The following is a 12,580-nucleotide window of genomic DNA, read 5'->3' as shown; positions in this document are numbered from 1 at the left end:
CCACCAGAAATAATGGTATAGGTCTTTTCACAGGAAGACCTGGATGTGAAGTATGTGACAAATATCAGCTCAGGAGGGGCAGCTGGAGAGTCTTCATTAACTTGAAACTGACCATGGTGAGGTCTGCTCACTTATTGTTGAGTGTGAAAGGAGGCCTTGGGAAAAGAGGCCTTTTGTGGCACTAGTCCTAAGAAAGGGGGAGTAGGTTCACAACAAGATTGATGTATCTAAGGAAGAGTGGACTGATCATTTCCCCAAATACATGCCTGGCTGCACTCAAGCTCCTTTCAGGGACAGAAAGATTCTTCCATATAGGATTTGCCTCAGAATAGTGCACTGTGGGAGAGTTTGCAGCTAGGCAAACAGGAAAGTGGAAAGGGATGTCACTGACAACTCTTTCTCCCTGGTTAGCGTGTGTAGGAGTCCCTGCATCCCACTAGCAAGCAAAACCTACAAAACTGGCACCTCACCCACAGCTCATGAGAACACTCTCTGGACCTTTGAAATAACAAAAGAGGCATGGACCTGCTTTTTGAGACCCACTTGGCGACATGAAGGAATGGACCTGCTCTCAATTGTACCAAAGACTATGACGCGCTCAACAAAGGTCAGTTGGCTGACCTTCTGTGTGACCTCAGGGTCACAACAAACTGCAAGAGAACTTTTTCCTGTAGTGCCCAGCAGACCAATGACAAGTCAAACTGTACTGGACCCTGCTGCACTGAGTGCTTGGACCTAACTGATGTCCCTTAGGTCTTGGGAGCCTTAGAAGTGACTGCTTCAGAAACTCTGAAATGTTGAGTCTTCCAGGACCTCTGTAGTGAGAGTTGGATGTTGCAGCTAGGGGTCCCAATTTTGCAGCAACTTTTACAGATACAGCTTTAGGTTTGTACTGCTGGAGGAGTTTGCACACCATCAAAAAACAAAGTCTGAAGGTGGAAATCTTGACCAGGTGAAGGCGAGAAAAGTATTTACTTGATGCAAGGACTTCGACAAAATTTGAATTTCTCCCACTCTGAGCTTTTCTCACCAAATCCAACTAATTCAGCATTCAGCAGCTAGTCAGCTTTGTGTGGACATCTACAGATACAGACTGCAGCCTTGTCCCACTGTAGGATTTCGACTTTCATGTCAGGGACTTAGTCAGAAGGTAAAGTATTTGCGTGGGATGAATCTACATAGTATATCTAATACATGGTCAATCGTGGGTAACCTGAAATCATGCCTAGGCCCCTGTCAACTGCAAACAGTGACTACTGATTTACACTTTACTTTTTTTGGGGGCTTTTTGTGTTAAATTTGTAGAAATCCGGGGGGGCATGGCCAACTGCAGAGGGAAATAGCTGCACGGTAGTGCAGCTCCGTTGCACCACTCCCTTAACATCTGCAAATAGGTGACTTGCCCTGAGTGAAGAAAGATGAAAAGGGGGTCAGTCGTTTCATGTGAGGTGGTGAGCTGCTGTATCGATTGAAGTCCCAATTCAACTACGACACGCAACTTCTTATATCTCTGACCCAAGCCCCTTCCAAGGAAGCTGATAACTTCATTGCCTGCATGACTAAACTTGCCACATGGATGAACGACCACTGTCTGAAACTTAACGGGACTAAGACAGAGGTCCTCATCATGGGAGGCAATGAGGCTAAATGGACGACTGAGTGGTGGCCCAGCTGCCTTGGTCCTTTGCCCTCCCCTTCCCGAGAGGCGAAGAATTTGGGTGTGTGGGTGGACAATAAATTGTCCTTTGATAGCCACATAAGAAAAACGGTGGGCAAATGTTTTGGGGTTATGAAAACTCTGAACCGCACCCTTGACCTGTTACCTATTAATTCCAGGCGTACCATGACGCAAGCACTGATAACGTCCCGTATTGATTACGGAAACGTGCTGCTCATGGGTACATCTGAGAAAAATATTAAAAAGCTTCAGGTGTTACAGAATTCGGCAGCTCGCCTGGTCTTAAGGCTCCCTCGCCGAGCACCATCACGCCCCTCTCTCGTAGCCCTCCACTGGCTGCCCATCAGGAAGAGGATTGATTTTAAAGCTATGCTTTGGTGCCATAAAATAATTCATCACAGAGCACCGGCCTACATGTCGGATTTGGCCTCTGTCTATGAACCTAGCAGGTCGCTTAGATCTAAAGGTATGGGCCTGCTCAGAACCACATGCCCCAAAAAAGCCAGAATGGGAGGCAGATCCTTCCGGACTTTAGCGGCCAGGAAATGGAACCTTCTTCCTGTGGATATCAGGATGGAGAATAATGAAATCCTGTTTAGGAAGAAATTAAAAACCTGCCTCTTTACTTGGTGATGGGTTTTCCTCTACTCCTTCTCACACTCTCTCCACAGCGCGGGGACACGCCGGGAGGCGTCACCAGGCGCTCTACAAACTCCTTTAAATTAAATTAAAATTAAACTAGTGCCGGCTGAGATATCTTTTCAGACCTGGGACGCAGTTGCTGCAGACGCAAGGCATGCCCTGGGGGCATCCTACTACTTGGCTGCACTGTGCCGCGGCCACAGCGCAGACCCTGACCAACATCTCTCTGAGGGATTATGCCACACTGGTTTCCAGTGCTCCCGCAGCAACCGAGCTATGGCATACTCCCAGGGGCCCCCCTGAAAACATTCAGTGTAGCCGGTGGCTGTTGTAGACCCCGGGATCTCTTGCAGAGGCGGGTGCCGCCGGGGAGCTAACATACGCTGCAGCACGGTGGCGGCACTTGGTGTGCCTGGAGCATCTTCCCCCCTCCATTTGCGGAGTTACCAGTGAGAACCCACCTGTGGCCCTGATCCTGTCATGGTTGGGACCTGTGATAATGTTGAAAGTTGGTCCAGATGACTTGCTGGAGGGCACCTGTGCTGGACATAACCACGTTATCTGCTTGCTATTGGACGGAACTACAGTAAGCGCACGGACACCATCACGGCAAGCAGACGTAGTATTCTCCAGGCGAAGCTGAATAAATTTGCCGGGCAGAAGGCGCAATACGACACGCAGGCCAAATGAAAATCAACTGCAGACCAGGCAGACCGCACACTACAGGACATTTTAGCGGCCATAATGATGGTACGCACTTCCCTGGAGAGCTGTATTGACACTGTCGCCTTCAAGTTATCCCTGATCAGGGTTGACAAGCGCATCACCGAGGTTGAATCCACAACCAAAGGTTTGACAACCTTCACTGATCTCCTTAAGTGCCAAGTTGCGGACCTCCATGTCAATCAAGATCTGTTGGAACACCAACTTGACGGCAATGAAGGCCGGATGCACCTCAATAATGTCTGTATCCTAGGAGTGCCGAAACGCGTGGAGGGGAATGCACAGACCTGTTTGTGGAAACCTTGGTGCTCCAGAATCTCCAATCTTAGGGCCTGTCCCAATACTTCTCCATTGAAAAGGCGCACAGAGCGCTGGGCGGATGATCCTAACCCGGAGCACCACCTCGGACAATCCTGGCTAGTGTGTTTAACTTTCAGGACAGAGACACAATACTTCAATCTGCGAGAGCGGCCCCTTTAGTTTCCATTGACAATAGTAAAACTACCTTCTTCCCAGATTTCACGTTGAGAGTTCAGAGGCAATGGCGTAGATTTTTGGAGGTGAAATGTGCCCTACCGGACCAGGAAATCAAATATGCTATGCTGTTTCCGGCGAAATTGCACATTGAATCCGGAGGGAAAACTTGTTTTTTCTCCAATCCAAAAGACGGCTGGCGTACGTTTGGCAATCGAAATAACAAGGCAAACGGTGGGACTGGAAATAAAGCTCAGCCAAACCGCCAGCATGGGTCTCCCCCTGATGATGATGCAGCACCGAACAGTGTCACGGAACGAAGACAAGCTGACTAACGTAGTGACCCAGAGGTTCTCAGTTATCATGGTTGGCACTTTGGGGTCACTGGAAATGTAAGTCTGTCCATCATGGAACTGTAGTGGTTACCTGAAGGCGTGGACGCCTGTTCCAGAGATGCCATTGACAGTTGGTGTGGGGTTTTGTTGCCTTTTTGTAAATGTACTCTGCTCTGGCCCAATTTAACGCTAGCTGTGAAATGCTTGTGGTAAAGGTTTTAGTACGAATCAATGCATTAGGGAGTGGGGTTGGATCACGTTTCCAATATTTTTAGGGTGGGCGATAGACACTACACAATTTTGGGGTCGCAGGAGGTTCAGTGCCCGTCATGCAGGGAGGCAGGGAGGGTGGGGGCATTTTAGGGCTGGGGGATCTGTTTATTTTGTTCTTATTGTTGTTGTTTTTATTGTGATAGCAGTGAGACAGAACCTTTCTCTATGCACTTACACTCCCAGTCAGAGGAGCTCCTATGTCAACGTTTGCTCTTTACACTTAAGACATGGGTGTATAACGCCCCATTTCTCATAGACACACCATGTCAGACCATGTCGTGAAGGGATCACTCCACATTATCACAGGGAACATCAATGGGTTCAGGGACAAAATGAAGAGAGGAGTAGTACTCCAATATCTCAAGAGACAAGCCCCGGACATCACTCTGTTGCAGGAGACACATCTAATTGGCAACACGTATAAGGCACTTGATCGATGGGGCTATAAAATGGTGGTGCATTCGGATTTTACATCCTGTTCGAGGGGGACCGGCATTCTTATATGCAAACTTTGCCTATTCATAATAAACAACACATGGACAGATAGCCAGGGCAGATTTACCGCAATTGCGGAGACATGGGAGGGGAACCCACTAACGTGCTATAGATTTATGTGCCTCGGCGCTGATAGGCACCACGCTGACTGACCTGGGTAAACTTCTCCTCGACCTCCCTGATGGTATCCTGGTCCTAGGGGGCGACTTTAACCCCTTGAATGCATGTGGAAATCCCCTGTGGTGCGGGCCAATTCCATGCGAGCGTGATTCCGATGGCCCCCGGTCGTCGGACGCACATGCCCACCGTGACGTCAGACAGCCAGGGCAGTCCAACGCATGGAAAGGGTTAACCCGACCATGGATGGCAGTTTTGACTGACGTCCCCCTCGACAAGATCCACGAGACACCGCACCCCTGATGGACTTTCTCTTGGCCTTTGGCCATGTTGATATTTGGTGCCATTTTACTCCCTTGACGCTGAATTTTAACTTCCACTCCGGCGCCCATGGCAGCCAGTCCCAGATTAATTACTTGTTTACCCACACCAATGATCTCTCACATTTCAACAATGCTAAATTCCTAGCACGCGGTATTTCTGATCACTCCCCTGTCAGTTTTCTCTACCCCAGAGCTGTAGCCATCTCACCCTGTCTATAACTTCATGGAGCCTGAAAATTCTGCATATCCGGAAGGCCCTTCTGAAAGAAGTGGATCCCTACTACGCTGAAAACACATACACAGTTCAGTCCAGTCAGGTTTTTTTGGGGAGCCTTTGGGGCGGTCATTAAGGGTCAGGCATTATCATTGATGGCAGGGCATAAGAAGGAACTGAGGGCATGCCTGGAGTCTCTGGAGTGTGAGATTTGCGACCTGGAGGACGAGGTAGCGACAAATGATGATGAGCAACGTACCCACACTTTACGTGGCAAACAACAGGACTACCAACAGTTAGCGACGGAGACAGCTAATTAAAAACGGAAAGCTAGTAGACATAAAATGTATGAGTTGGGCGACAACACCAGAAAACTACTTGCGTGGTTGTAGAGGCAAGAGAATACACAGAGATGAGTGCCCCTTATCGAAAGCGATATAGAAACAATAGTGAACAGTCCTCAACAAATTGCAGAGGTCTTTGCCTCTCATTTTGCTTCCATTTACTCCTCCATTATTTGTACTACTCCACAGGACTCTAGGGACCTTCTGGATGCTATTCCTATCATTACTCTGGCCCCAGAAGATTGCGAAGCCTTAGAAGGGGATCTAACTGAGGAGGAAATATCGACTGCTATACACGGAATTAAGGCAGGTAAAGCTATGAGCCCAAATGGGCTCCTAATCGAACTGTTTAAATTAGTGACTTCCAAGATAACACCTACTCTTCGTGCCCTGTATTTAGAGAGTTTTCACACCTGGGCCCTACCCCAAGATTTGATGTTAGCCTCAATGGCCGTCATCACAAACATGGCAAACCAGCGATGGTTGTGACTCTTATCACCCAATTTCTCTTTTAACAGGTGAGGTTAAGATCTTCGCCAAGGTGTTAGCTAACCATTTGATTCCTGTTATCTGTAAACTCGGGCACCCAGATCTATCGAGCTTTATGCCAGGCTGCGACACGGCCCTCAATCTCAGACAACTACATAGAGCGATGGGGAAAATTCCTACTATCCAGGAAGATTCTGCCCTGCTGTCCCTAGAAGCTAAAATGGCGTTCAACACCATTGAGTGTCCTTACCTATTTGCTCTTGTTGAACGTTTGGGGTTTGGCCCATACTTTATAAAATGGGTCACATTATTGTACACAGGCCCCACGGCCTAAGTGGTCGTTAATCAACATACCTCTCGAAAATTCCGACAAGAACGGGGGACCAGACAGTGTTGCCCCCTTGTCAACCCTCATGTTCGCCCTAATATTGGATCCTCTGGTGACCTGGGTAAAGGGGGGACCCCATGATCAGGGGCTTGAAGTGGAAAGACCAACATGAAGATAGAATTTCTCTCTATGCTGATGATATTCTATTATACTTATCAGCACTATTTATATTGATTCACAGGATCCTCCATATCTTTGCTATATTCAGTGCCCAGGCGAGTAGATAATCAATTGGACAAAATCTGTGATTTTCATGCTTCTGGGTTCTGTACCATGAATGCCAAGGGGCACTAATATCACGTTGGCCACTGATGGCTTCTGCTACCTTTATATTTACGTTATGCAAGACCCCGCCCTATTCTATGACCACAATCTTAAAGCTCCTTTGACAAGACTTCACAATGAAGTGCTCCATTGGCGGTCACTGTCCCTTACCTTGCTCGGTAGGATGGCATTGTTTAAAATGCTGGCGATGCCTTGATTCTTAATTACACTACAGAACACCCCATACAGGGTCCCAGATGCCTATTTTGTTAGTGTGGGGTGCAAGGTCAAAATCTCTTATGGGAAATTCCTGCATTGTAGCACATAAATTGACCAGGGGTTGGTAAGGTGGCGGAATTGCATTGCCTGACTTGAAACAATATTATTGGGCTTCCCAACTTGCAGTGGTTAATTAATGGGTCTTTGCCCCTCTGTCTGAGCTGGCATATCGCACAGATAAATGGATAATGTCTCAGGGGGTTTCGGCGTGCTCTATACTCCAACCCTAAACAACAATGCTTCCCTGGCCCCACGGCCCAGACAGTGACACTCTGGCAACGGGTGACAAAAAGGCTGGTTGTGGCATAAGAAGTTTACACTACTTACTCCCTTGTGGGAATCTGAACAGCTCGGCATTTTGAGTAGGTGTCCTGGGTTTGATAAATGGGCATCTCTTCTGTTGGTGACCCATGGAGGTGCAATGAGAAGATCCCAATCAGTGAGCAACAAGCAGAATACCAAATGGCAGGGTCAGAGACGTTCTATTACCTACAAATCCGTCATGCACTGACCTCCATAGTGGCTAGTGGTGAGACTGTACCTGAGACATCCCCTCTAGAAGACCGACTCTTAACAGACCCCCTGGCATTCAAGGCTATATCACGTACATAGAGCGTACATTGTTGTGTATTAATTACTATAACTCAGGTAATGGTGTGAATGTGAATTCTGTTATCACTATATGCACAGAATATAATATCTTTTGCCTAAAAACCTTTCTCTATTCTCTATCCACTCTGCTAACCATGACAATTTGTAAACGTTTGGGCACAGGCTTGTACCCACCTCCAAGAAATTGTTGAAGGTATTTTTCTAAAAATAGTGTTAAATTAAATATTAGACCGCTGCCCGGCTGGGCAAGTCAATTTACAATATAGTTTCCATTGTGTCTATATTTATCCCTAGACTACATTCCTCCTTGCATAGGACCACTGTTGCTTTCACTCATATATCACGTACATACCACGTACATACCGCAGACTAATAAATAATAAGCCTGACCCATTGGAAATCGGGCTTAGGGTATCTAGAAGATGATGATTGGCAAGACGCCCTCTCCTCACCCAAAGAAGTTGTAATTCCAATGCGACTACGACTGATTCAACTCAAAATCCTACATAGAGTCTATTTAGGGGCATTTAGCGGCACATACACTGGTTAAGATGAGACGTCGGTTGGATCCGGGGTACTTTAGAGGGTGCACGACTGAGGATACCTTTTTCCAAACAGATGGGAGTGTCCACTCCTTCAGTCATACTGGGTGAAAATTGTCACCATGCTTACGAGGATATGCGGGAAAACTATTACTTACTCCCGCGACTTTGTTAATTGAACATGTGGGAGGCTACTGACTTGACTCACACTGAGCGCACATGGGCTTCATTGGGGTTTGTCTTAGCTATTTATTTATTTATTTATTTGTGGGTTTATATCGCACTCAAATCAACTCCCGAAGGAGTATCTCTGCGCCCTAAGAACACCACAATCACAATCAGGGAGAACATTTAAGAAGAGTTAGTTTTGAAACAGGAAAGTTTTAAGCTTTTTCCTGAACAGCAGATGTTCCGGGCATTGCCTGAGCACCAAGGGGAGTTTGTTCCATAATGTGGGCCCGACCACTGATAGAGCTTTACCTCCCTGTCTGGCCTCCTTTGCATGAGGCACACGCAATAGAAGCTGGTTACTAGACCTGAGGCAGCGAACAGGATTGTAGGGTACAAATTTGTCTCTCAGATATGAGGGACGTAGTCCGTTGAGACTCTTTTGAATTAGACAACACGTCCTAAACTTTATCCTTTGGCGAACGCACAACCAATGTAGCTTGTCCAAAGGAGATTGGAAGAAGATATAGGGGGGGGGGCGTTTCAAACCAGCCTGCCAGCAGTATTCTGCGCAACTTGGAGTTTGGCTAATACTCCCTCATTTGCCAATAACAACAGCCCATTACAATAGTCAAGACGACTAAGGACGAGAGCCTGCACCAATGTTTTCCTGGTAGAGTCAGGAAGCAAGGGAAACACTTTGCGTAAAAGGCCTATCACCTGAAAACAGGAGCCCACAATGTGGTAACCATGCTGCTTCAGCGAGAGCTCCTGATCCAATCGTACTCCCAAGTTCTTCACAACCTGTTTGGGGTCGGGGACTAAGAGGACTATCGCCCAGGTGTGGGGGACCGGAGAACAACTTAAATACCAAAAGTGGGCTAATGATATGTACAACACGATGATCGCAGAGAAAGACATATTTAAACACAGGAGTTGTCCCTCGAAATGGGACTACAAGTGGGCTAAATGGAATATGTCACATGGTGAAATATGTGTGTCTCCATCAGTTGTACTGCGCAGGACAGATTTGGACATGAATCTCCTTCCCCCTTATCCCATTTATCGCAACTGTTTATTTGATGCATGGTTCTATACTTTTCATCATTGGAAATGCTTGCAATATAGCCTTTGGCCGCCCACTGCACTATCACAACTGTTTAATAAATAATGAAAATTAAAAAAAAGTTTTAAAAAAATAATAATCTGTAGAAATTCATATTTCTGGTTTTCTTCATTAGATTTTTGTTGTTTTGGTGAAATTGTACTGATTAGATTTTTATTTATGTTGAATGAATAACAAATATGCATGGTGTAATCCATATTAATTGCTGTAGAATACAAGTTTCCAAATATTGTGATATCAGTTCTTCTTTTCTAAATTACAAGTATTCACATACGCCACATGATTATTAGATTTCAGTACTATGAGTTTTACAAAACAAATACTCACTGAAGACAAAGCTTGCATGTACATTATAGATCCTGTTGCCTTTTGATTTTTATCAGGCAGGAACTTGCATCCCTTATTATAAATCCCCATGTGAGGGTCAGAACTGCATGTCCGAAATGAGCAAAAATTATCCTCACATTTATGAAATACTGATGAGCCTGTGATGTCTGCTGCACATCTAAAATAAGGATGTTGTAAATAATGCAATAGGGGAAAAACAAAAAGGGAAAGTTGGATTAAATATTTGGAGTGCAAAGAAACACATTTCACATTACCAACTGTATTTACTTAAATTACATTAAATAAATTAGACAGTGCATCCTCGGTTGCACTGCAAACACCACATTCACTTGGAATTTTTAATGAAAACCAAAGTTTGATCCTTTGAATTGCCCCCCCCCGCTCAGATTAAAGTGTGATTGGTCCACCTAAGCAACAGAAGTGAAAGTCAACATCAACAAGTTAAAGCCTAACCTTTGCTGCTTTAGGGATGGGTATTCTAAGCAGGCTTGCTTCTGAGTTTGCGAAAAAGGTCACTTTAATACAGAGCCAAGATGAAGCCCACATTTTGCATCCTCAGGAGTCCCTGTTACAGCTTATTACTTGGTATAGAAATCCTGTTCCTTTGTCCCAGCTACCCAAACCTTAGCCCTAACTGACGATCAATTGGGACAATAATACCAAAAACAACCTTCCTCGCACATTTCAAACCTTACTAGATGTATATTTCCTTAAAAAATGATCCTGTTATAACCTCCCTCTCGATCTCTCTCCCTCTCTCTTTCTCTTGTTTGAACAAAATTGCTGAGAGAAAGCCTCCAGCTCTTCCCACTCCATAAATATGCCCATACCCTTATTCATGAAGAACCTCACTGTTGGAAAACGAGGCAGTATCTGAGAGGCTTGCACAAATAACATGTCACATTTGTCCTTCACTGGAACCAAACACCTTAGCGTAGCGCCTGACTTTCAGAGGGCAGCGTTGCAGAGCAGTCTAAGGCGTACTCAAGGGAGGTGGTGTGGGCTAGTAATCGCCATTACAGGTGGTGCAGAAATAACACTCAATAATTGGTTGTCCAGTCTGTACTTTGCTTTATAAAAGTAAGAGTACATTTATTAGACACACACACTACTCAATACTATGCACCAATTTACAAATATACATAAGCTGATGGAATTACTTTGTGACATTGCATAACATCTCCACCCCTCCCACCGGGGTCTAGTACCACCACTCCCAGGTATGCACATTATCTTGCCCCCTAATGCAGTGGGTTAAACCAACCTGGAGCGAGGGCCTTGCCAACGGTTGTATGACGATCCGTCGCATACACCGTTATCGCGGAACTTCAAATCGCCGCAATTACATCGCAATGGCCGTCACACCGGCCATTATCCCATCGCACGTAGTTGCGACGCAAATGCAGCAATTTCATTGGATCGCGTGTCACATCTGCGATTTAACATCGTGCGACATGACAACGCGATGTTGCAAGTGGAGGGCAGAAGGGCACGAAAATAGAGGGGAACAGAGGACAGAAGGACACAAAAAAAGATAGAGGGTTGGGATATTCTCGTGTCACTGACCGGGTGCGGTTGGTTTTACCAAAAGTGGGACTGCAGTCAGATGGAAAGGAAATGAGTGAAAGTGAGCGGGAAAAAGTTCAAATAGGGTTATTTAGAGTTCCGCAGATAGGGCACTCCGACACAAATTTGGCACAGTACCCTGAACGTCATGCAGATACTTCTGCCGCGATGCCCCCTATGGCTCTGCTGACAAACACTTTAATATAACTGACTTTGGGCTGTCAGTTTAAATACTTCAGACTTTCCGCCCTATTGAGGATGGACAGCCTGATGTACATGTTTTCCATTTCGGAGCCACGAGGAAAAGCCTTCTCGAAAACGAAAAATAAAAATGACCCTCACATTCTGGGAAACATTTCTGAGTCAGAGCCATATTTTTGATTTTGTTTTTTAAGTTTGCTTTTGAGGCATAAAAAAGTTTGGTGAATGTACGCCTGATATATGGAGGACACTCTGGAAACTTACAGTGCCTTCAGAGCATCCGCCGTGGCTGCAGCTCCTCTGGAGGCACGGAGGCCTCCCCATGCATGCTGGGAGCTATAAATAGCAGGCGCTGGTCTGCCAGGACAGCAGAATACATGCCCCCGCGTGCCTGGAGGAATGGAGTCCAGTCTGTAACCCATAAGTCCAGGTGAAGTGGAGATGGCGATCAAAGCATCAAGTTCAAGGTTCAGGAAGAAGTCACTAGAAGGATAGAAGTGTTTGAGGGAGGGGATGTCTGGAACAAGATCAGGCTCTTCAGATAACTTCCAAACCGAGCGTATACAACAGCACAATGCTTAGGAATGAGGAGGACAGAGGCCACATGTTGGGAGAATTTTTTTCTCTCCTTCATTTCCGGATACTTGCTATATCTGAATTTTGAATTCACCACGTTGAATACTTTGATGTTTAATTTGTGCTCAGTGTGTACTGTCACACCCATCCATTCATCCATCCGCCATCCATTCATCCACCCATCCATGCATACACCCATTCATTCACCCACCCTCCATCCATTCGTACAGCCATCCATGCATCCATCCATACAGTCATCCATTCATCCATCCACCATCCATTCATCCACCCATCCATGCATCCATCCATACAGTCATCCATCCGCCATCCAATTATCCACCCATCCATGCATACACCCATCCATTCATCCATCCGCCATCATTTCGTCCACCCATCCATGCAT

The 12,580-nt window shown here is 46.0% G+C and overlaps 1 protein-coding gene across 1 annotated transcript in view; it reads right to left on the bottom strand.

Annotated features, from left to right (window-relative positions):
* Positions 1-12,580, bottom strand: part of LOC147747552 (calcium-activated chloride channel regulator 1-like) — a 371,942-nt gene that overhangs the window by 240,395 nt on the left and 118,967 nt on the right. Inside the window, exon 5 of the mRNA XM_086954114.1 lies at positions 9,814-9,991. Coding sequence (XP_086810240.1) covers positions 9,814-9,991 — 178 coding nt within the window. The remainder of the gene's footprint in view (positions 1-9,813; positions 9,992-12,580) is intronic.

The sequence above is a fragment of the Lissotriton vulgaris genome, chromosome 1_1, assembly GCF_964263255.1.
Source record: "Lissotriton vulgaris chromosome 1_1, aLisVul1.2, whole genome shotgun sequence".
Classification (NCBI taxonomy): domain Eukaryota; kingdom Metazoa; phylum Chordata; class Amphibia; order Caudata; family Salamandridae; genus Lissotriton; species Lissotriton vulgaris.
Note: the sequence above shows the minus strand (reverse complement) of the source record. Positions and strands in the feature narration are given on the sequence as shown.